Raw genomic sequence first — 26,231 nt, 5'->3', positions numbered from 1 at the left:
AATATATTCCCATGCATTCATAGTGAGAATTGAAAAACAATATCATGGATTGCTTACCAGTGATTTTTGCATTCTTTTTTTCAACGTCATTTTCAGAAATCATCTTAGGATGCAAATGCTTCTGCAAAATGTGTATGCTGATTGCGGGATGGGGTGAAGGTGGGCTGTTGTGAAACAAGAAGCAGGGAAATGAAAGAAAGTGCTGTGTCGATCCTGTGTGTAGTTGATAACCCTAAACATATCTGATCCTAGCTCAGGGAATGCACAAAGCTTCATGGCTGCTAATAATGCTATCTCTCTTTTACTAGGAAATCCCTCAGCTTTTACCACACAACATTTTCTTTAATAGCAAATGTGGTAAATAGTGCTTAGACCCTGAGACCTGGTTTGCACCATTCTTTTAGGAGAAGCTATTTTAAAACATGTAAGAGAATACTAAATGCCTCCCTGACTAATGTCGTCTGGCAGGGTTTGGTGTGTAGTTGAACATCTGTTTTAAAGGTTTACCTGATTTTAAATTACTCCTTTCAAAATGGTAGCAACTGATTCCCACTGAAATATGAGTTTGTGTGCTGTTAATTGCCTGATTTTAATTATTTTCCTGCAATATGGCTTCATTGACTTATTTTGCTTATTTTTCTATGAATTGTAGTTCTTTTTGCAGGCCTATCTCCCAGAGTTATGGAGCATGTAAGAAATGTGTATTAATTGCTACCATATTACTTAACTCTTATCAATATTTACAGTTGTTTTATCTTTTTGCTGTCCCTTATTTTGCTTAAACTTTTCACATTACTCTGAAATTTCTAGTAGTCCAAATGGTTTTGCCTTATGAGCAAATGGCACATTTTTTCCCATTTGCTGTTTAAAACATTTGTTAATGATCTGGTAGGCTGGGATAGCTTCCACATGAGGAAGTAAGGGCTGGTTTCTTCATTTCTGCTTTCCTCACCGTATAATAGATAGCACTTCAAGAAATTAAAGTAGAAGTGTTGTATTTTAGGTTAGGGTTCTTGAACATATTTTAAGTACTAAGCTGGAAAGAAGAAAAATGAATAGATGATGTGCAGGACTCATCCTGCACATCATCTATGCACATCATCTATTCATTTTTCTTCTTTCCAGCTTGGTAATTTGAGGTGCCACAAGCCTCAGACAGGTGAGTGAGGAGGTCTCGCTTCCAGGCACAAGTAACAAAGTGCTTGCAACCTGTTTTCATCAAGTCAATGTTACTTTGGGAGAGACCCAACATTTCCGTCCACTGCTCTGCTAGAGACACCAGCAGGTTGGGAGTGAGGATGCAAACAGGTGACACCAGCACCTTTACTGCCACATCCAGGAAGAGGACAATTGTGTTCCTCCTTCCTGTGCTACACCACGGAGGTCAGCTGAGTAACTCAGGACCATGGTCTGTGGTTTAGCAACATTAAGTTGAGGCTGCTTGATTCGAAGGGCTGAAATGGTGGCACACCAGCTCCCTTGGAGCAGACCAGGCTCCCTTGAAGGGTTTAGCCAACGGCCTGCCAAACCCGGCAGCTCCCAGCAGAGCTGGTCATCAGCAGACGATGGCAAACTGGTGTTCATCATGGTTTCCACCAGCACAGCAGGTGTCAGCCAGGATGGTTTCCTTCGTTCCTCTTCTTACAATGCCCTAAACTGAACAACAAACAAATGTCCGGCACTGCTCGCCCTGCAGCTCTTCTGTCAAGGTGTAGCAAGAATACCCTCACAGCAGTGTCTGCTGAGAAACTGTTTGGTGATGTTTCTGCTGCTTTGACATTCATTCCTCTGTGACACCCAGACTGCACACTCAGTTGAACTGCAGTGTATTCGCTCACACTGGGAGACTGCTTTTTTGGCAACCAGACTGATGCTAAAAATAAAACAACCTGTGCAAAACAAACAAAAAACCTCCTTGCTAAATCCATAGTGGGAGTACGTTGCTTCAAAAAGCACTGGGTTGTCTGCATATGTTTTTGGTGTCTCTTCCATGAGAAAATGGAGGGAAGTTTAATAATATAGTATTTTTACAATCATCCGTGCAAATCACCCCAGACAATAGCTGTGGCACGCACAATGTATAGAATCAAGTTTGGAAACTTCTCAGATATGGACCTCATCCTACTTAGGATGCTGTTTACTATACGTCATGCCTACAAAATAAAACTGCGAGGGATACTACTTCTCTTTGTTTATTTAGCGTCAATTCCTGTGTTTTGTTTTCCCTTCTTGATTTTCTGTTTTTAATTGGAAACTTTGGAGATAGCGTGGCCTTCTAGAAGGATGTTTGCACACACGTGTATGCCTCCTGAGCCTTCGAACTTGATTTTACACAAGTAACAGTACAATTAGTACCGGGTGTGGGTAAAAAGTAGAGATCTGCTTGCAAAACATACCGTACTTTAAAAAGTTAATGCCTTCGGAGTTTGTTTTACCTTCGGGGTTTTGTCCTCGAGCTCTGGTCTCAAAGGTTTTCTCTGCAGTTGGGATGGTGGGTAACTGTTTTACACAGGAAAGCAGGGGGGTCTCACAAACTCCCAGCAGCAGACGAGCGCGGCTCAGGGGCAGCACTGACCCAGCCTTTCTTACGCCCAGGCCGGCGGGGAGGGCGGCGGCTCAGCCCCGGTCCCGAGGGGCCGCTCACCTCCCACCGCCTCCCGTTCCCTGAATGGATGGAACTCCTCGGCGATGCCAGCCTGCGGCTGGGGTGCTTCTGCTCGATCGTCACCCTCCGGGCTCTTTCTTCGGTGAACCTCCGACGGGTGGAAGCCTGAATAACGACGACGGCGATGGTGATCACAATAAATAATTAATCGCAGTACTAACGAAGCCTGCTCCAGCAGCCCCCCGGCCTGGGTGTGCGGGGCGGGGCGGGGCGGCTCTCTCCCCGCTGCCCGTCTCTGCTCCAAGCCCGTAAAACTCGGAGCGTTGCTCGCTGCTCGCTGCTCCGCGCCCTGGTAACGGCGGCCCCCGGCGGGCGGGAGGACGTGCGGGGCCGCCCGTCGCGGCTGTTTCCGCGTTGCCCGTCCAGGGAGGTCCCGCCCCCGCCCGCGGCCGCCCCAGACCCGGCCCCGGCCCCGCGGGGAGGCTCCGGGGCCGGCGGGGGGGGCGCGCCCCCAGCCCGGGGCCTGCGACGGGGGCGCCGGATAAAGCGGTGCCGGCCCGTCCGCCTGCCGGCACAGGGGCGGCCGGGACGGGCCCAGCGGGGCGCCCCGCCATGGCGAGCCCCGCACGCCCGCGGCAGGAGCTGGCGGCCGAGGAGCGGCGGCTCCGCGGCGCGGCCCCGACGGTGCCCCGCGACGCCAAGCGGGAGGCGGCGGGGGAGCGGCCGGGGCTGCTGGAGCTGCGCCGCTGCGGGCGGCCGCCGTCCCCCGGCCCCGGCGAGCGGCAGGAGGAGGGGGAGGAGGAGGAAGAGGAGGGGGAGGCGGCGGCGGGCGAAGATTGTTGCGGCAAGTGCAAGAAGCGGGTGCAGTTCGCCGACTCGCTGGGGCTGAGCCTCGCCAGCGTCAAGCACTTCAGCGACGCCGAGGACCCGCAGGTGCCGCCCGCCGCGCTGTCGCACCTGCAGAGCCCGCCCGGCGAGGAGCGGGACCCGCCGCCGCCCGGCGCCGACCCGCCGCCGCCCGCGCTGCTCCTGGTGCCCGACTTCCCCGACGGCGGGGAGCCCGGCGCCGAGCGGCTGCGGCGGCAGCGCGTCTGCCTGGAGCGCCTGGGGCGGCCCGCGGCGCCCACCGACGTGCGGGGCACGGTGCAAGTGCTGGGCGGCCCCGGCCCCAAGGAGGTGACGGTGCGCTACACCTTCAACGAGTGGCTCTCCTTCGTGGACGTCCCGGCCGCGCCCCTGCCCCCCGAGCCGCCGGCCGAGCGCTACGGCTTCACCCTGTGCGTCCCGCCGAGCCTGCGGGAGGGCTCGGCCCTGCACTTCGCCATCCGCTACCGCAGTCCGCAGGGCGAGTTCTGGGACAACAACGGCGGCCGCAACTACACGCTGCGCTGCTGCGGCTGCCCCGGGGGCGGCCCCGCCGCCGCCCCGCCGGCCCCCGCCGCCCCCCGCTACTGACGCCGGGCGGGCGGGCGAGGGGAGCCGAGGGCACCCGGCCGGGCAGGGGCAGGCGGCCGCACCCCGCGCCCGGAGTGAGGCCCGGCTCGGGAGGGAGACAGCCGGCGCTCCCAGGGCCCCGTCCCGGGGACTGCCCCAAGTCTGGGGATTTTTAAGCGGGAGCTTCCGTTTCTGCCAGCGAAAGATGGATGTGCGTAGGCTCGCATTGCTGTGGCTTGTGGAATTGTTCTCCTTTTTGGATTTTGTCTTTTTATTATTTTTTTTTTTTGAAAGAGAGAGAGAGAGAGCGAGAGAGTAAGGAGACTGAGTAGCGTGGGCTTTGCTTTTCCCCTCTTGAAGTGAATTTTTGAGGTCTTGATTTGGGCTTGACTCCACTTACCCGGTTACTCAACAGCACTCGTGTGAGATCTTGGTGGCGTGTTCGCTACAGATTTAACTGAGGATCCCAGTTTTCCTGTTCTCAGATCCATTTGAAAGACACAGTACTGCGACAGCAGTGGTGTGCTTTGTCCTTTTTTTGTTATTTTCTTTTAGTTCAATGGACTCGGTAACAACACGATTCACTGTTGTGAGCACCTGTCAAACCCGTGACAGGCTTGTGTGCCCGTCCCACCTTTGCCATGGCTGCGGCGGCTCTGAAGAGCAGGCATTCTGTTTTGGGGCTGGATCTGGGGCTGGACTGGGCTGCCCTGGTTTTTGTCACTCAACACACTTTGAATCCGCTCCCCAGGCTCGCATGTACATCCCGTCTGGCTAATAGCAGCCAACAGGGACTTCTGCAGAAATGCTTTTGCTTAAAATAGACTGGTGACTTCTTTTCACACAACTGACAAGTCTAAAACCAGGACGAAGGAGGAGCTAAAATACTTGCTGATGCTGTGTTTATCAGGAGAACTTTGGTAACACCTTTGAGTTGTGCACTGTGAAGTGAAAGACGTTGTGCGTCTCACACACGGTTCTGTATTTTCAGATTTGGGTCTGGTTTGGACGACCCTTCTCATTGAGGAGTGACCCTGAGATACAGAGAGGAATGGAAACAGTAACAAGTGGAAACAAGTGCCTTAGTTCAGCTCTCCTTATGTTACATTTTTCACCACACTTCTCAAGTATTTATAATTTATTCAGCTTTTTTGCTACATATTTTTCTGTATTTGTATGTTGCTGGAAAGGACTTTGTTGTGCACACAGTTGGACTTCATGGCGCTGAACACTTGAATTGATTTTACAGTCTTCACTCTTGCACTGCAAGCCTAGAGGCTGACTACTACTAGTGTCCCAACTCTTGAAATTAAGCAAAAAACTACCAATGCAAATGGGTTTGTACGAATAAAAAAAAAGTTTTAAAAAAAGCCATAAAGCTCACCATTACACTTTTTTTTGTTTGTTTTTTGTTTTCTATTTAGCAAAATGTAACAGGAAGCTTCACAGTTTTGCAACCTGTCGCGTGCGTGTTTCCTGACCAGGAATGATCCCATCTGAAAGCAGCATTTAGGGCTGGAAATGACTTTGTCCTGCCAGAGCCACAAGGCAAATCACCCTCTAAGCTCCTGTGACAGGCATCTTGAGCAGAGCTGTGGTGTGAGTGAACTTTACTAGCATGGGTAGAAAGTACATGGGTTTTGGTCAAGTTTTGTTCTGGCTCTTCTGCAACTTTGACTCTTCTTGTTTTCTTTTGCAGTATCTCAAAATATGGGTTATTTTTGGCTAATGAAGAATAGATTAGACATTGCCAGAGTGCAGAAAATTCCCTGACATGGATGTATGGTCTTCAGTAAGATCATGGAGTATCATTTTCCTTTTTTGAAACAGAGCATACCACCAGATTTCTCAGGTGTTCATTTCCTCTGAAGATATAAAATATCTCAAAGGCTATTATGAGAACATTAGAAAAATATAGCTTTGTTATAAAATTCCCCATACTTGAGAATATTTCCAAGACTACAGCTAGTTTGCCTTTTGAGATGGCTGGAATAGACCCAGAGCTAATAACGGGGTTGTTGGGGGAAAGATGCGAAGCAGAGGGAGTTTCAGACTAAAGGTCCTGCAGTTCTGCTCGCATGCGCACTGGTGCTGCAACACAGCCTGTCCTCCCTCCTCCCAAAAAAGCCTGTATGTACAGCACAGTGTGAAAATGCAGCCAGAGACAAGGAAGTTTTTAATTCCTTCAGAAACCATTCTGCTCTTAGACTGTATCAGTTGCTTTGACAATGCACAGAGGGAAAATTCTCTGCCGGCAAACAGAAGTTTGTACTGTTGTCCTTCAAGTTACATGTGAACCCCCGCCAAAAAAGGTTTAAAGGGAAAATAGTGGGGGAAAAACTGCTACTTCCCTACACAAGTTTAAGTCTATCATGCATTATAGGATGTTACATGGGATAACCTGGTATGAATTAGCCTTTCTTCAGATTGCTGCATCAATGAAATAGTGTGCTCTTAAACTGATGTGTAGTGCCATGTCAAGATGGAGCCTTCATTTAAGTGCAATGTAATATTTGGGATTTCTGAAGCCCATTCCATATTTTGTGCTTTGTTTATTAGTTGCTTCAGAGAAGAAGGAAACATCACCAGAAAAAGGAGGGGAGTGATCTTTCCTTAGCAGAATTTAAAGGATTTAAAATGAATAAGGCCATATTCTGATGGCTGTGTCTGGGCAGAGGTGATACCGAGAAGAATCCTGGCTAGCTGTGCCTAGTGATAGAGGCCTGGAAAGGTTCTCTGGTCCACTGTAAACATCCAGAACATGTAAAGTTTCTGTGTGCTTTTCAGATGTGTGACCTGAAATTCAAAATGCAAGAAGGTACTTGCTGAGGTTAGACAGTAAAATCTGAGTGCGTCAGAGAATCAGTGCCAATCGAAAATCCTGCTAATTGTGTTAATTAAAGCAGAACATTTTTGTGCTCTGATACCTGGTAAAGTGCTTTTATTTGTTATTAAGAACTACTTTTTGTGAAAAGAAGGAGAAAACCTGTAGATGGAGTCAGACATACTCACCTTTTGACAGAGAGTACATTTCTCTAGTCTTAAGATTTTACAGAAGCGTAGATTTCCAAAGCAGGGTTCAAAGACAGCCTAATCACAGTTGTCTGTATTTCCATAGCTGAAGTTACTGAGAGTTATGAAAATGCAAGCCTTTATCAAAGTTTACACTGGGCAGCAGTTGTAAAAATCCAGCTGAACCATGTGTGTATCAAAGGTTTGCAAGCCTGTATCAGCAAAACCCAGAGCTCCTACTCCTGGTCAGAGGTTGAGACACATGGCATAACTGCAACATTATTCTCGAAGGAATGTAATCAAAACAAAGTAGTTTTAATTCCATTAAAATCTAAAGGCCAGTAGAGTAAAATGTTAAGTGAAACACTCTTTCTGTTTGGTTGCATTACTGTTAATATATTTCATAAAGATTCAAAGCATAACTTTTGGAGAATGTTCTCATAAACATGCTCCCTCCCCTAACCTAAATAAGAAATTCAAGATTTATTGCACTTTTGGAAAAACTCCAGCTCCAAAGATTTTTATTTTATGCAGATTTTTGTTCCCCCACCATGGATTAAGGACTTGGGTAGGAATAACTGGTTTTATAGGTGTATATAAATGAAGGAAGTTTAATATAGTTGAAACTCTGTAGGGGTAACTGTGAAGGACATAAAAGTTAAATCTTCCTGAAGAAATTTTTTGCCATGTACGCTTACTTTTAAATTCAGACTTAAATGATTCAGAAAAGGACTGCAAAGCTAAATTTACTTTGGTGTCATGAAGATCTGTAAGCTTGCATGAAAACCACTTCTGTTTTATTTAAAATTGGAGCTTTCAGTCAGTACTTGGGAAGTCTGGCTTCTGCTCCTATTGGCTTCCCTAGGATTTGGATCCAGCCCAAAGTTCTGCAGGAAGGTAAGGGAAATGATCTAGGTTTAATTGTCCATTCTGTTCAGAGTCTTGTGTTATGGGGTTAGGATAACATGGCACTGTGATGAATGTTCATCTGTCCAGAGTTCAAAATCTGCTGTCTGTGCATGGCAGTAATTAAATCACCTTAATTGTTTTTTCATGATTCTTTCTGAGAGAAGGAAAATTACTTGCCTTGGATTAGCATATTGCCAGAGACTGTTATAAATATTTATGGGGTGTACTCTTTCAATAGAAAGCCTGTACATTCTTCACAGGTCTCCATAGTTCTTTTTCTCAAACACAGAAGAGTAGTTACTTGAATGCGCTAATTACCATTATTTCCCCCTCTTGCAAAGCTTCAGTAGATACTGGTTTAGCAATAAAAAAAGGTAAGTAGTTTAGAAAGAAGCATCTCTTGCAAAACATATTTAGTTACCTCTGTAAGCTGCAGTATCTTTTGAAGGTGCATATGTTTGTGAAACAGGTTTGAGAGTTCCAAATTTTTTCCTTATACAGTTGTAGAAAATACACAGTTTTGGAAGAATTACTGGCTTCTCTCTTTTTTCTCCCCATGCTTTCACATTAAGGCCTCATGCACTATTCTTACATTATAAAATAGTGAAAAAAGAAAAAGCAGGAACGTAAGTGCTCAGCTAAAGAGCTGCAGAGCTTAGCTCTTTTTTTTTTATAAAGGTCATCAAGCAAAATATTCCCAAGAGTATGAAATAATTATGCCTGTGTTAAGAATAGTGGAACAAAGCGAACAGTATAGTCCTGACTTGAATAATGGCAGGATTTCACTGTAGATCATTATGGAAAACTCAGGAAAACAGTCAGTGCACAGCTCTTTCATGGCTCTGTTTACGTGTATGTATGGTCTGTGCTGAGTATTGGGAAAGATGCATTTATGTTGCATTACAGGAAGTAAAGTTGAGGGGCTGGTGCTTCTCCATAAAGTTATTCTCTCTGCCGGTATTAGAGGGTAAAATTTTGCTTTTAGAGCCTGGAAACTTGGAAGGTTTTTTTTTTTTTTCAACAAAAATACCTTTTGAGAAAATGGAGTAGTAAGTTATAATCCTTCTTATCCTGTTTAAACACTGTATGTAAAGTGTTTATATACTTCCAATTGGGTTTCTCTCCTGAAAATCTGTACCTCTGATAAATCTGGGCATTTTGAAGCTGTGCTTTCAACTGCAGAAAAATTTCTTGGTGGTTGTAGCACACAACAGAAATGCCTGTCCTTTGAACAGTTACTAATATTAATCATATGGTTCCTTTTTTCCTTTCAGAGTGCTGTTTGCAAGTTTATCCTGTAAAAGTAAGGACAAACTTCAGTATAGGCACACACTCAAATTTTTGGTTCATACTGCTGAGGTCAATAGTTTGCTAAAATGCCGAGATTGGGAAAAAAACATTTTAAATATAATACAAAAGCAAACTTATTTTGCTAAGACATTGGAGCATCAGTAAAGATATTTATTGCACTCTGTTCTAAGGAAAAAATATATACTTTTTATTGTAGGGGACATTGTACGTAAGTCATGGGATCATTCCTTTGTGTTTTAACTATTCCTGTTGTTTACACTGCTTTGACAAAATCCAACAAAGCTTCTGACAGCTTGCCAAGAGAGATTTAATGAGTATTGCAACGTAAACGGAACTGGTGAAGCACAGAAGGTGCAGCTGTAAGAGCACAGCAGCTCTGAGGCTGGACCACACTGCCAGCTCTCCAGGCTGCTCTCTCCACGGGTGGTGATGAGCACATCCCTAACTGAGAGTAAGAACAGAGCACCAACACAACACTGAAGTCATCCCAGCCTGCAACTAGGCTCGACTTCCTAAGCCAAGTGTGGTTAGCAAGTATTTTCCTTCCATAGCTTGTAGCATTTCAATGATAAAGCATTTGTTAAGCTGTTGTTAACAGAACTGGGCACGTTTTGGAAAAATACCTTAAAATGGACATCAGGCAAGGAAAACATATATTTGTAGGTCTCTTTGAATCATGTACAACTGATATGTACTTAATGAACACTAACTGACCGTGCACTTACATGTATGTTACAAGCAAAGGAAACATACAGGCCTGTCCAAAACAGAGAACAAGCATCTAAAATGCCATTGGGTTTGAAGAGTAAGTGATAATATCTTTGCTAGCTTTGCACTCCTGTTAACAAGCTAGATAGTGGTACGCAGACTTTTGGACTGTAGCAGCAGAGGCATTCTTACCTTGCTTCTAATAAGTAATGTATAAATACTACATAAGTACAGTATAAATATTCTATGACAAGCTGATCAGTAATTTTGAGTATGAACTAATTTGTCCTTTACTGAGAAGGTCAGCTCTCTTACCCTCTGCAGTATGGACTGGGGACAGAGGGAAATTACAGACCCCCATTACTTTTCCCCTCTCCCACCTTGATGGTCCTCTCTGTAGACTGTACCTGAAGGTTGCTACTGCTCCTCTGAAGGTAGAAATAAGTAAAAGGAGAGAGAATCTGAGTGGTAACCTTGAGAAAGAAGGTTGGAGCAGATGGCATGAGCCGGGACTGCAGTTCTATCTACCACAAAAACTTAACAACAGAGTTTTCAGGCATTAATGGAGAAGTAATCTCCTTCATACTTTGGAGGGAATTAATAAGACATTTCATGTTCCTGTGACTGCCTGCCTGTATGACAGCACGTACCATCCACAGCTGCAGTGGAAAGGTATTGTGGAAGAACTGATTACGCATTGAAATAATTCCTTTATTTTTTTGCAAATATGGTGAAAAAATAGATTTGAATAGTAAAAATGTTACCGATGGAGTTGTCCTTCTTTATAAATCAGGGCTATGCTATTTATAAATATGTTTATTTTGCTTCCTAGCATACATTCTCAGACCTTGAAATGGTATGCAATGCTTCTTCCAGTAATTAAGCTGTTTTAGACAAGGATTTTACATGTACTGTTTTAGCAACCAAGTTTCTTACAGTATAAAACTGGCAGCCCTTCCAAGCCTGTGTCAGCCGAGAGTGTAAGACGTTACTGCTTTTCTGTGAGCAGACTGGAAGCTTAAAGAGCAATCAAACCCTTCCTCCCCTGCACTTTCACCATTAACTTAAGTGCACTTAATTATCTAGTTGTGAATGTGGAGATTTCAAATACAGAATCTAATGCATATTACCTATTAGAGTAATTAAATTCCATTTTAATAAAATGTTCACTAAAAGCAAATTGCAATTGCAATACTTATATCACTTATATCACATTGCAATACTTATACACCTAATAGGGGGAGAATTATTACTGTATTTGCTTTTTGTCTGAAATTGAGAAGGGGCTACATTTGCAGTCTCAGGTACACACTATTTTATTTTGTACACTGTATTGTCCATATGAAATCCATTACTATACATCTCAATCTAACTGTACAATATGGTAAAATACACTTTAAGTGGCAGTGAGGAATGGGAGTTTGTTCTAAATTAGACACTTTAATTAGACACTCCATTTTAGTAATGTTTTCACAGAGCATGAACAACACAGAAGAACATAAACAAAGATGAATTTTGTGAAGCAAGAAAAATAAGGGTTGGATTTCAAAGTCCACAGTGTCATGGAAGTAGTTTTGAACTTCTATTTCCCTGCTTAAAAAAACCACAACAATTCACTGAAATAAAAGGAAACATTTTTTCTCCCTGTATGCCAGCTTTGCACTGTTTATTTTTTCTGCAGATTTCTAACAGAAAACAAATTTAAGCAAAGTAATGACTTGAGCAGAACCTGATCAAAATTTTTGCCTGCTTTTTTATTAATCTGTGGTCTTTAAGAATATTTTAAGAAATTTAAGAATAACCAATAAAATGCTATGCTGAGTGTTCCACTTTTTCTAGGCAAAGCTTGTTGCCACTTCATGACTTACAGCACTTGAGTTACTGTTCCAGTTCGGTTCTTTATCTTCTGCCAAAACTCACTATGTTTGTGAAAAAGGGAATCTTTCATAAAGTGATGTGGATCTTTCTGCTAATAGCTGCACCTCAACAAATTAAAGGACTTGGTCGTGAAAAAACATTTGAAAGTTCCCAAGCCTCAGTAATTCAAGTCTTACATTCTGCTATTCTGATCAGTTAATTGTTAAAAGTAGGACAATACTGGTATTTAACTCTTGGAAACTAAAGAAAGAACTAGTGAAATTCTTATGTCACCTCCTGAAATGTCAAGGGATGCTCTTCAAGGAAACCACACAATGCAGCCTATTTGTTGTATTTGAAAGCATCAAAGTCCAGGAGACAAAAATTCTGACCATCTCTGGTCTTAATACTTTAAATAAAATATATACTTATTTAATTGAGATGCTGGGTATTTTAAAATGCAACAGGATCAACAGAAACTTAGTAACTGGGTGAGGGGTTTTAAATCTAGCATGTTTTTTGTGGTCAGTGAGAGACAAGGCCAACAGCAGAATAATGTCTCTGGTTACAGGCAGTTTAATGAAGTTTTATTGTCGAAATAGGGCAGGAACTACTCCATCACATGGGACACACAGGCAAACAGACTTCAAGACTATCTTACATACCATTATAAATCACAGCCATTTATCTTAGAACATGTGACCCATTAGAAAATAGTACTTTGGTTGCCAAAAATGAGTCTCTCAGGCATTTCTTCTGCGGAATAGACAAGCTCAGACATGTGCAGTGAGTTTGTACTTCTGTATGTAGCATTGTAGGATGTTTAAGATGGTCCAGTGCTGCTTCAGGATCAGAGGCTCTTCTTGGCTATGTGTTTCCTGGACTCTCAATGACCAATTTTTCTGTGGAGTATAGCTGGCCAATGCTAACCTGAAATCAAACCAAAATATCAGTAAACATGTTATAATTTAGGCTGCACAAAACATCCCAGGAACTGAACAACCCAGATATTAAGCTTTTTCATAACTGCATATTTCTTTCTATAAACATTTCTTTTTTGTAATTAATACACTTGTCTAGACCTTAAGAAAAATAACCAATACGTAAAATACCAGCACATACAAAATCTTGAAATAATGACACTGAAGAATACTGTTTAAAGTCTCAAAAAATAACATTAGAAGTTACTACAGAGAAAGAGCAAGCAGGTTCTACATTTAGAAAAATGAAAAAGCAAATATAATGAAAAAGAATAAATATGGATATAATCAGCAGATATTTCTTATGCTTTTTGGGTGGAGACCCTAGATATAAATTGCATGGCATGGTATTATTTTCCAGTTCTTTTGGGATCCTAATTTAATTTGCTGGGATCCTAATTTAATTCGCCTTACAAATGGTGAAAGCAGTTCAATAGTTGTTAGATCAGCAGTAGCATTTTACACACACTGGAGCAACCTCTTTTTCACGAAATGAATTCAGACCTGCTAAATTTGTGCTTTCTAGTGCAAAGTGGGAATGAAATATGACAGAAATGCAACACTGATGCTTTAACTCCTCTTGTTCTTCAGCACTTTCTAGTCTGCCCCATAACATTGGTAAATTGTGGTTGGATGAGCAGCTGGCAGTTGTCACACACAGCTCTTGGCTTAGCAGCTGAGATGGGGAAGGAAGAAGTTTCATGCAAGTAGGGTAATGAAAGCAGAGGACAACATTTATTTTTAAAAGTATGGATTTTGGAGTCTACTTTTTAATATCTGTTATGCCCTTTCTTGCCCCTGCTTTCTCCTTCAGGTCTGGGTGCTCAGTAGCTCTGTGTCATTTTCACAAAATAGAAAAGTTTCATACATTTAAGTGTTGAATTAGGACAGAAAAGGTTAGATGCTGAATGACACTAAGCATGGTATATTTAGTAGAATTTAATATTGTGCAAATGAAGCCTAACAGCAAGTCAGGCTAAAAAATCAGGGAAGGAATGCTTTTGGCATTTTCCATTTACCAGTTTTTGTGGGGAAAAATTCCTGTCTGCTCTTGAATAAAAATTTCTCATCTATGGTCATACTGACATAAAATGTGAATAATATTGCCTTTTAGGAAATGGACTATTTAATTTTGATAAACAGCCTTGTCTGAAACTTGTAACACATTGATTTTAATCTTGAAATATTTATTACAAGGGAGCATTTATGAAGCTGTTGGTAAAGGAACAGAAGTTTTCCTTGCCAGAAAATATTTCCTTCTTTTGGCACTCTGAGCTAAGTTAGTAACAGCATATGAACAACTCTGATTATTTTCGAAGTCACTCATGAAATATGTTGCATACAGAATATTTAAAACAAAGGCCATACACAACTGTGGCATGTGTTACCAACAGAAATTTTAAGCTGTCAACAAGTGTTACTTGTCAAAGAGAACTTGCTGCTCTGGGTTATGTGGCAGGCTATACACTTTAGTTGCTGCCTTACCACAGACCATGCTGAAGTACTTAATTTTTGTATACTGTGTTTTGGAGCCCAAAGAATCTTTAATCCTTTCCCACACAGTAGAGCAAATTTAATGGGAGGCTCAGAGGGATTACAAAAATGCTGAAACCTGAATTGCGTTTTTTTTTTTCCTCCCCCAACTGGGGAGATAGATGAGACTGAGTACGTGACTTCTCAGTCAATCATACTCAGCTGGGGCAGATGGCTTTGTAGGAGAAAGGTACAAGCTGCTGTTTGCTGTCCCTGTGCCAACAGGTGATGTTATCTACTGCTGCACCTCTTGACTCCAACGCAATAAAAGCACGGATTTATGTGTGAGCTGCTTCCTTAGCAAACCACAGGCGTGCAGGCATTTCAGCAAGTGCAGAGCCAACCAGTGCTGTGCTGTCAGCCTTTGCTGGGCTGCTGCAGCTTGCCTGCTCTGCTGCCTCCCTTCCAGAACCTCTGCCATGGCACTGTAAGCTGTACTTTGAAACATAAGGATTTTTTTAAGCTATTAGCATTGAATTTTTAAAGTTATGATCAAGCCTTTCCCATGTGTCTTTGACAAAACAAACAGACCTTCCATTTATAGTTGCTGAAAATTTCCCATCTATAAACATCCCCTGCCTCAGCAGAAGGACTGCACCAGTATTTACACACTGACACTCATTAACCCTACGAACCACAACAGCTTTCTTACAGTGTTCTCCACACCCGGGTCCAAAGAAAGCACTTCAGCAGCACACACTCACTGTGGATCATTCTCCCAAATTAGAGACTTAACTGGGTACCTATTGTGCTCTTTCTTCATACTGCATGTTTGTAGCTTGTACACTGCATTTACTCTTCTGGGAGGTGGCTGGCAGCCAGTGCATAGGTCAGTGCCAGGGGAGTTTCACTGAGCACAGGATACTTTTGGGGAAAAAGGCTTTATAACTTGCCCTGCCACTTGGTTACCCAAAAGTTTATTTACCTCTTTAGGTAACACATTGCAACTGAATTCCCCAGTAAAGATTGTGTAATAAAGAACTGCTTTGTCACCAGAAGAAGACAATAAATAGAAATACAGAAGTTGCTTCTCAGCTCCTTTTGAATTATTTGGTGTTTAAATTCTGCCTGCAAAACTATGTACTTTGGTTCTGACAGGTCCAGCCCTCAAAACCTGACAATTTGTCTTTGTTCAAAGATTTAGTATGAGTCTATGTGGTCAGCTATTTCTTGTGAACAGAAGACTTGTTCTTGAAAACCCTACTATTGCCTTCTGCCTGAATCCAGGAGAAGGCTTTCGGCTGCGGAATGGGATTTATCAGCAGATGTGAGACAACAAATGGGGAAAAAGAAATCACTGAAGAGTAAGCACTAATCCATTTTATAACCCAACAATTCTCTGGTTATTAGGTATTTGTGTGTTCGTAGGGAAATAAGTACTAGTCCTTTGTCATAGCTGGCAGGAAGCAACCAAAAGAACTAGCCACTTCATGGAATCTTTCACTGCTATTGGGGAGGAAAAGCATGCAGGAAAGGTTTTCCCTATATAACAGAGCATCAGAGATATGTATGGGGAGGTGCAGAAAGAATTAAATCACAGAATTAAGAAGAATTATAGAAGCAAAATCTGAATGTCCTGCAGACATTGAAAGAACATGACATTAGTAAAAAAATTCAAGAAATCCAGTCAAATTGACAGCTCTGAGCTTTGCTCTCTCCAAAGGTGTCTGGCTGCCAGTGTCTGACTCACAGGGACACCTGTGGCTGGTGAGCAGATTTTGTGTGGCTTCCATGTCAAGCCATGTGACAGATGCAATTGCAGTGGGATGGTGCTGGCTTGGGAGGCAACCTGAATCCTAGGGGCTGCCTTCCCATCTTGACACAGCTGGTGGAGTAGAGGCTGTAGACCCATTGCTCCTACTTGCAAATTACTACTAGATTATCATCTCCAGTTTCTGAAGGTATGTGGCATGTCTTGTGTATTTTATCCACACGAAGATTTTACTTTGCAGCTCCGAGTTGAGGTAGAAGTGACTGCTTGTATTTCTGCAGGGCTGAAAATAAGGTGGCTGGGTTTTAATTTTTTTTTTTTAAATTTGCTTCAGGGTAGGTACACAGTTCTGCTCTGAAAAGTATGATGGCATCTTTCCGTGACAGCTCTGTATAAATGTCTGTCTACTTCAATAATCACCACATTTTTCCTTCCTTATCCTCTGCAGCACAAAGGTGGCCAGACATCTCTTTTTCACATGTACTTGACAGAATTGTAATTGTGTGGTGTACAACCCACGAGCTCTAACAAATCCTGCTGAGCCCTGATGAAGATACTTTTTCTCACTGTCACTGAATTACTCATCCTTATCACTCTGCCAAACTTGCCAATCTCCAAACAACTAGCTACCTGCTTGAGTGAGGTCTCACTGATAAATTTCAGGGTGAGTGCCCTACAATTACTCAGGTAAGTAGCTAGGCAGCAGCCTTTCTGCCCTCAAAGGCAAACTAACTACTTTTTTTTTTCCTGCCACTGTTTGTTTTTTGATGGCAGAAAAAAGCAGGAGCGGCCTAACAGGAGAGGGTGCAAAACTCTCACCTTGTGTAGAATCAACTTCAATGGACAATGCAAGGCCTAAACACATAAAAGTGACATCACAGCAGAATAATATAAAACACTGCAAGACAGCAATTTCTTTAGGCGTCATTTCTTAAAAAATTGATCTCCCAAGAGAGTCAGTACTGGAGAAGTAACAATGGTTTCCTGTTTTTCATGAAGAAATGCTCATAACTAAAGCTGATGTACAACAGATAGCTTTACATACTAAACACATTTATATATCTAATATATATATAGGTTGTTATATACACATGCATAAATATATGAAAAATACCAATCTCTAGATAATAAACATAGCCATCTTCTCTCTTTTGTAACAAATCTTCAGGCAAGAAGTGGTTACCTTATTACAGCCGGGGATTACAAATAAACATATGCATTGTCATGGTTCTTTATTATGGAGGAAAAGGTAAAAGTCCTGTGTAATAATATATTTACATTACAACACATACACACACACATATAGATGTATAAAATCAGGGATTTTTTCCTGTTGCACCTAGGAAGTTAACAGGTGTATCTCATGGGCACACCACTGAATCTTAACTAGGAGGAAAAATCCCCGATGACACCACAGTAACATTGCATTTATGGCTGCTAATCTGGGCCTCTAACACTACACAAACACGTTCCACATTCATATTTTCTGGCACGGTGACTATAAAATGCATCTTAAGTGAATGCTGACAAGAACAGAAATATACAAGAATAAAGGAGATTTTTAGAGCTGGCAGAAGTCTTAAAAGTTGTTTACCTAGAGTCTTTTCTATTAGATGATGCCAACTAATCTGCAATCTTATTGCAAATTTAAATGAAGTGGTTATTGCCCTTAAGAAGCATTACTTTTTCTCCCACATGCTCAAAATTGGACATGCTATACACAGCACACTTTATAATAATTTTTCACATTTACTAAGGTCAGTTTAATGATTTTGTTTGCTTTTAAATTAATATGGACAGCCATTTTTGAAATTATCTTTTACTGCAATAATAAACATGCCAGTGTGGTACACAGTAATTAATACAACTCAAATGAAACCAAAACCTCATCAATAACTTTAGCTCCTTGCCAAATCTATGTGTTAGTATTAAATGCTGCAGCAGCAGCAGCCTTATTTATTTTTACTCAGGAAAGAATGTTGAAAAACTGCATTTGGCTTCTTAAACACATAGGTTATTCCAGCTCCTCAGAGCTGGAATCAGTGTGGAAAAAAAATATTTTGGAGACATTTCCCTTACTTTAATCAATTCCATTTGTCTGCAGAGAATGGGAAAGGAAGTGAAGGAAAACACAGAGCTGAGAAGTTAGAACTATTGTGTATTTTACTTCTGTAAGCCTGTGCTTTGCAAATGCTGTTTTCTTTGTTTCTTTGTGCCACAATGTATCCTACAACCACTGCTACATGAAGCTTTTGAAAAGGCAGGAAATAGTAATTTATTGCTACCATTTGTCTGGCTTTCACAAAGGTGTGAAGTAAAGCAAGACAGCTAATAGGTGAGAATGTATCTGAAGGTTATTTCTCTTAATAATGATAAATTATGTAATTTTGTCAGAACCATACGAACCATGTGCACTTTATCTTGAACACCTTAATTTGGCCTATCAGAAGCAGGATGATGTATTTATTTAACACTCTCATTAATTTATTCTGTTGGGCTCTCTGAAGACATACTCTTCAGTGAAAGAAACAGAAAATCTTGTCTATTCCAGCAATGATTTACACATAAAATACTGTAAGCATATATATTCATATGTATTTTGTATATGGTGACCTAAAGTAACAAGGGATTCTTCTTTTTAAACACTTATTGTTTCTCAGTTAAGGGAGCCCCTTTTTCTTAAAATTACCCCAACATTCTACTCTCCTTAGAGACAACGTGGGCATGACAGACATGGCCTTTGCTCCAAATAACTATACCTGACGTAGCTTGAAGTAATGAGGGCCCCCATCAGAGAAGGCAGAACAGGAATCTTTCAAGCCCCTTCCAACATGGGTTGTTCTAGGTTTCTATGAAAGCCAAGTGGACTGGATTATGTGGTCCTTCAGTAAAGTCCCGGTGTCACTTCTCTTGTTTCCTGCAGGCCACTCAGCCTGCATATAAAAAGGAGTATGACAAGAAAAACACGATCTCAAAGGTTTGCAGGGCCCAACAGCAGATGGCTGCAAAGGGGAAGAATCAACCCTCTGCTACTGCAAAGGTCACCTCACAAAGATGTCAGAGAGTGGGCCACAGGAAAGCAAGCAGTGACTAATTTTGGGCTTAAACAGCTAGGTGAAGGCTTGATACAACATGCATCCAAGGAAGAAGCAGGTCTGCAGATGTGATGCTCTGACTGTGATCTTTTCATGCTTTTAGCATCCTGGCAATCTCCAGGCTCCCAGCTCTTCTCCCTCCCTATTTGTTACCTGATGTTATCTCAGCATCTTTTATTTTTTTCTCTTGCACCTGCATAGAAAGCCTTGACCGTCACAGAGCAGCTCAAACTCTTCAAAAAGCCAAATACAGAAGAAGCAGGTCTTCTAAAGAATCAGTCCCATGTGGGTAAAGGGGAAAAACTTAATATAGCCTGATCTTTTCTCAATATAGCATGAAGAAGAGAAAAAAAAAATCACTCAGTTAAGATGCTGAGTGTAGCAAGGAAAGGAATATAAAACATTAGTACTTGAAAATATAGAGACAAAGACCTGGATAACATTGTGCTGAGTGTGGTATAACAGGTAGTCTAGTAATGCTGAGACATTTGGTATGTAAATACCCAGACCATTCACAGAGGACCCTATGTTTTGCAGCAACTACATAAGCAGAATTCATCAATGTGAGTGCCTGCCTTACTTTTGTTAGTAGTATAATACAACAGCCAGTGTCACAAAACACACATTCTGCACTAGGTCCACGAAAGTGCTGTAATGTTTGTGTATTGCAGATATACTAACCCCACAATACATATATAAAAAAAAAAATTGTCATTATTAAAGGAAAATATTTTGTTCTTCAGTTTTTTCTTGGATCACTTCTTCTGAGAGACTTTTGGAATGGAACAGTGAAGAAAATGTCATTATAGATAGGTATAAGCAGATACTAAATATGCTGGGTAATGTGATCAAGCAATTCCGTAACCTTAATAAACTTTCATACTGTGAACTACTACGGTACTAAAATGAGCTGCCACAACATTATGACACCAATCATAATTTAAAGACCACCTTTTACAACATTTGTATTTAAAGTCAGATGCCACAAATACAAGGTACTGAAAGAACCATCTTTAGTCTTATTTCTCATGTAAACTGGGGAACTTGGCTGCTGGGGAGAGCTGTGAAACAGTTACACAAATATGCATATGGCATGTTTATAGATTAACGTCTTATAGAAAATGACCTACCCACCTGAACTTCCCTGCTTTTTTTTTTTTTAATGCCCATCACCTTCAACATTTATTCTCCCTTCCAGTTCCTGAAAATACCTGATTTTGTCCCAAATCACTCCAACTCAGAGAAAGTTCCAGAGCAGCAAAAGGTACATGGACTTTCTCTTTTTTTAACTGAGATTTGCTTATCTAAATGATTGTTTAAAGCCTTGAAAAGCTTTGTCTTCACCACATTTTAAAGTGAGCAGTATATAAAGTAAGTGCAAGGGGAAAAGTACATAAAACACATTCCTTGGGAAATGCTGGATTTCAGGAGCTAAGACATTTTAAGACAGCAGGTACACCAAGATGCCCAGGACTGGAAATCAGGACCGGCTGGATGTAGTTCTGGGAAGATGCACACAAGAAACATGCTGGAGAATATGTTGGAGCTGACACAAATCAAAAGCAGCCCAGAAGTGAGCGAGCCCAGAGTGGTGGGAACAGCTAAAGTCACTGACTCTTCAGTGAAGAAAACGCTGTGGCACACAGCAGTGCTGATGGCTCCAGAAAATGCATTTGGTTTGGCAGCACAGAAAATGTTGGTCACCTCTGCTTTTGAAGCCAGCAGTGGTTCTGACCTAGCTGGGCCTCCACTCTTGTCCACTCAGAGTTTATCCCTGTAGTATCTCACACAGCACAGTTGTCACCTGTGCACATTTGCACACTTTCACTTTGATTTTTCTGAACAAGAAGCTTTCTCAGCATCTGCAGTACCAAAGTGTGAGGCTGCACGAACACCTGCAGTAATAACTCCCTGAGACAAATGGATAACAAGTACACAACATGCATTATGCTTGAGGACTCTCCTGTGGGAGCTACTTCTCTCTGCAGCATCCTGCCTGATATTTTATAGGAAGTATATATAGGTAGCAGAAGTACAGAGATATATAATTACTCTCACAGCTCAGATCTTCGATTACTCGCTTAATCAAAAGAATTATCTGCAGCTAGCAGGAAAACTACATCAATTAAGACAGGCTGGCATAATCACCTATTACAGAAACATGCATCAAATATCCTTCCTTTCAAGTGTAACACACTGTGTACACTTGGTAAGGGAATATCATATTAACTAAATACACTTGGATTTATTTTCTTTATTTATTCTGATCTTATCCAAAACACCAAACATAAAGGGGAAAAGTTCCGGTGACTCAGAACTATAATATTGTTTAACCTAGCAATTTAAGTTTTCTGTTTTGTTAATGTCCTTTGAGCCAGAAGAATGTTTTAAAAATGCCCTTTAATCTACTATTGAAACTATGTTTGGGGACATGAAAGACATAGTGACCAGATGAATTTTGGATTTGAATAGATGTTAGCCATAGTTTGGTGGTGATGTGTCTTCTTTAAGACTCCAAACTGTCCTTACCAAACTCCTGGTGCTGGTTACAGGACGGCACCAGGTACAGTGCATTTTGTAAAACTGACAGGTGTTTTATTAGCATTTTAAAGTAACAAGGCCTTTTGTGTTTCAGGAAAAAATAAAGTCAATTCTGTAACATATACAATTTTCCAAGACCTAAGAGACAGAAAAATTCATTTTCCCTGATCCTTCAAGAAGGCTATAACCAAGGATTAAACTTAATTTTATATGAGGTACAATTTACTTTAAGGTTCCAATATGTTTCTTCCTCTGCACTGATGCTACCTTACATACACCCCAGATGTGATTACAGGCTGGGCTTTTCTCTGTGTCCATTCAAATCACAAAATTAAATTTGAAAGAGCAGAAATAACAGATTGAATTTATCTTTAGAAAATATAGCTGTATTTACAAAGATAAATTTTGTATTGGATGTTTTTGATTCAATTTGCATCTTCGCCCAGAAAGGAGCACCCCATTGAGGCAAATACTTACATGTCCATACTGCAGTGTTTAGAAGATCTCTAAGTGTATCAGGACAGGAGTAAATTTTTATTTTTCTGCATTAAAAAGACTTCCCTTTTTTTTTTGGCAAAATTCTTATGGATTAATAAACTATGGTCATCTGTTCCTGACAAAATCATAATTTCCTTGTTTATCTTACTTTCTGTGATGGAAGATATCCAATGATTTCTTTTTTCTTGCTCAGCCATCATTCTTGGTTTACTATCTCCAAGCCTCCAAGCTTCACAGAGCATTTTTCTTTTCCTCCCCTCTTTTAGAATAGTTCCAGTGAAAGCCATACAAAAACCTCATTGCTGGACTAGCTACACTCTAAAAAAACTGAGTAGGAAGCCAGTGAGAAGAAAGGACATTAATGTTTTAGGTCTGAGGATGGATTTGTTGAATTTCAGTCAATGTTTGGGCCTGTGAGTTCTTGCTTGTTATCCACTGTGCCAGGGTCACCTTGAAATCACTTCTCAGGTCCAGCTCAGTTTCCAAACCAACAACCCAGTCAAAAACCATGTCTTTGATCTACTTGATTAAGCAACCTCTGCGGAGCCATAACCGCAAACACAGTGAACCACTCTGTTCTTCAAGTTACTCCATGTGAGGGCAGGTAGGCTTCTGACCTCCTACAGCCTCTCCCCTGGGGTGGGAATTGCTCCCCTTGCCTCTCAGTGCCAAGGCAAACATCCCCTCCAGCATGACACCAAACCAAAGCCAAGCTGTCGTGCTCCAATCTGCCCAAGCTGAGGTTGGGTGTCCTGCCATCACACTGCTCTTTGGGGGCACAGCTCACACTCAGCCAGTTCCACACACTAATGGCTTAACTTCCCAGTGCGCCTCCGCCCAGCCCTTTTCACAAAAACAGTAAGAAGAATTAACGAGGGAGAAAATAATTATTTGCAAACCCTGCAGCTTTTGACCAGGAGATACCCGAGTTTGTGTGGATATAGGGTATAGCTTACATTGACTTGTTTAATTGGACTAAACTAAAGCAGCATTTTTTTATTTTTTGGCAAAGATAAATTACTGGATTTAGCGCAGCTGATAAGAGCTAATTCTGTACAAAGAGTTCTTTTCAGTAGTGTGGGTGGCAAAACACTTTCAGCAACTGGCCTAATTAGTTCTTCCTCCTTTGCAATAGCATAGGACAGTTCAAAGAAGAAAAAAAAAGAGATTGTAATGGAAGATGTGGTATAAAATCATCCTGTTTGCTCTTTGGGTTTTGCCGGCCCTCTATTGTCACACTCAGCAGAGGCTTGCCCTAGTATTTTGCAGCACAGATAATAATTAGGAGTGGGAGGTTAGCACTTATTCCAAACACAGGCAGGGATCAACGTCTGTTCCTCTGCACATGTCAGCGGAGAGCGCTCCTCACCCAAAACACCTCGGCCAAACCCAAGCAGCAGAGTGATGGAAGCACCACTGAGGGCTTTCCCCTGGGCAGAGCTCCCGTTCCATCTGCGCGCCTTGTTTAGCACAGACTGGGAAGCCCGAGCTGCCAACGAGTTGCAGTCCCCAGCGCACCCTCTGTGCCACGGATCACTGACGTGACAAAAGACAACGCGGGTGCCGAGCAGGATCATTTCAGCTCCAGTGCTCCCGCCGTACAGCGCAGCACTGCAGGGCAATAACCCACTGCCCCTAACAGTGCGAGCAGGGGGTTATTGAGCACACCCACACCTTCCTTCCCATACGAGCTGGCCACAAGCACTGCTGTCAGCAGGATACAGCTCCTACCAGATAAAAACTGGGCTTGGCAACACACACTTGACCTCTGAATGTCACTGAGATAAAGGGTAAAAGGCCAGGAAGGGCACAGATGTTTGAATTTACCTTCATTATAGGCCACCTAGGAAACTGCTGGATTTTTTTTTTTCTAGCTCTGTTGTTTTGAATAATTATTTTGGAGCTGTGCTTGGGCGAGTTACAAATCTATTAAAAAAACAATTCAAATTGTTACAAGCCACTACCAATGTTTCTTTTTCTCCTAAATAGACTGAATAAAGGCAGGATTATGAAATACTTCTGTTAGGAAAAACTAAATGTGAAGGGGAAAGACAAATTAAAAGTGAAGTGTATTTTATAAAGACAAACAAAATGACCAACTGATAAGTAAACTTTCCAGATAGCCTAAAGAAAAACTAGCAACGAAACTAAAAAATAACAGTGTTTACCTGTACCTACTGTTCCTGTCTTGTTTTTTTTAAAATTATTTTTATTTGCCCATTTTTTTCTGTTGGCAGCAAATGGAAGACAGAGACCTACTCCTATAGGTAATATCAGTCAGTCTGATGAAAAACATGAATTAATAAAACTTCTTAGAATTGCCCGCTGCTCATTTACAGTTTGAACAGTCTGATAATGAGAACGATATTTTCTAATACACACATCTACATAACAGTTGTAAGAAAGCCCATGGAATTTTTGGTCAAAGGAAAGCTGTTGATGAATCTTGAAAAGACTACTTAAACACATGTTGGGATGAAGGCAGACAGGAATTTGTCAGTGAGAAATCATGTCTGGAATAATTTCTAATACAGCACTTTCCTCTTTCTGTGGCTTGACACCTCAAGTATTTATTAATTTTCTTTCTATTTTTCTGTATAAAAACACTGGAAAAGAAAGGGAAACTGATTGACTATAAACAGAAAACAGTGAAGTTACTACACACAAGCTATTATGTAAAGCAGAGATCTATCTTTTATCATTCAGCATTAATCATTTCAGTTTTAACAAGAAGAGAGCAAGACTAACTGGTAAGAGATTAAAAATGATTATTTAATGTATATAATGAATTATGTTCTTCAACAAACATATGCATCCAAAATGACTTTGCTCATTCTATCTCAGCTTGTTTGTTTTGCTATTCAAAAATACTGTATAAAAACTTTACATATAAGCCTGTGTACAAAAAACAAAAAAAAGCCAAAAACCCTCTGGGAAAAACCACAGAAAAGTGAGCCAGTAGATGGCATTGTGGCACTTCAAAAGACATTCCAGAAAATTCCACTTAAAAAACATGCAAGCCTAAGTGCTGTGTTTAACCACTTACTGCTTAACCAGTGCAGTATTTTACTCCTGCTCTGTGCTCCACATGCACAACAGAATAAACAAAACTGCATGATGTAACTCCACTGTTGCACTAGCCCTGAAACAAATCTTGTCTGCTCTGGTTCCCAAATCCAATTAGCTCCATACGCTAGATTTACAATGCCAGTCTTGAAAAGATGATCCTTATTTGATGACTAATGCCCCACGAGCCATGGCCATTATAGATACAGCAGAATAGATGTGATTAGTGGAAAAATATTTACTAAAAAGGAATCATATACAGGATCTTACAATCAATGCAGATAATACAATTTTCTGCCATACAGCAACTTCTGTGGATTAGATACCCCTTAAAAGTAAATTTCTTAAGTATTTTCTGAATATTCCCACTTTGTTTCAATTAAGCTGCTGATACGCCCTCACAGCTAGAGATGAGAAGACTGTAGCAATAGCAACCCACCAGTTTCTTGTATAACACAACAGTTGTCTATTGCTCAAACCACACAAATTTGAAGTAATTTTGCAGAACTCAACATACAGAAGACCTTTTGAGTTTAAGAATCATATTCCATATACAGACAAACGTATTTAAACTGAAGCAAGACTTGCAATTATCAGTAATTTATCTGCAAGCTACTTTATAGATAAACCTGCTTCACCTTGATCATCTCTGAACAGGGGGTTGGAGCAGAGATTTCTGGATGTCTCTTCCAGTCCCAGGTATTCTCTGAGGCATATATATCAATGCCCCTCATGACATTAGTCTTCATGAAAAGGTCTAGTTTCACTATGGTATTCATTTTCTCAGGAAGTTCTAAAAATCCTCAGAAGGAAAAACTTTCAGGATAGTGTAAATCAATATGACTACCTTAAGGACCCTAATTAAATTCAATAGCATACTCCAAGTGTCCAGTTCTATACAGCGCCAGTTCTAGAGCAAACTAAAGCAGTTTAGTTTTCCTGATGGAAAAGATTCAACTTCAGGTCTCCAC

At 41.4% G+C, this 26,231-nt stretch overlaps 2 protein-coding genes across 2 annotated transcripts in view; one reads left to right on the top strand and one right to left on the bottom strand.

Moving 5' to 3' along the window:
• The first annotated feature begins 3,217 nt into the window (after positions 1–3,217).
• On the top strand, positions 3,218–4,886 carry PPP1R3G (protein phosphatase 1 regulatory subunit 3G). The gene has a single exon (XM_062499213.1). It carries the CDS (start codon positions 3,218–3,220, stop codon positions 4,058–4,060), a length of 843 nt encoding a protein of 280 aa, XP_062355197.1. The 3' UTR covers positions 4,061–4,886.
• Positions 4,887–11,279: 6,393 nt separating this feature from the next.
• The window catches only part of LYRM4 (LYR motif containing 4), an 86,577-nt gene continuing 71,625 nt past the window's right edge, over positions 11,280–26,231 (bottom strand). The window contains exon 3 of the mRNA XM_062491737.1: positions 11,280–12,766. Coding sequence (XP_062347721.1) covers positions 12,704–12,766 — 63 coding nt within the window. The 3' untranslated portion in view covers positions 11,280–12,703. The remainder of the gene's footprint in view (positions 12,767–26,231) is intronic.

The sequence above is a fragment of the Cinclus cinclus genome, chromosome 1 (assembly GCF_963662255.1).
Source record: "Cinclus cinclus chromosome 1, bCinCin1.1, whole genome shotgun sequence".
NCBI classification, from domain to species: domain Eukaryota; kingdom Metazoa; phylum Chordata; class Aves; order Passeriformes; family Cinclidae; genus Cinclus; species Cinclus cinclus.
Note: the sequence above shows the minus strand (reverse complement) of the source record. Positions and strands in the feature narration are given on the sequence as shown.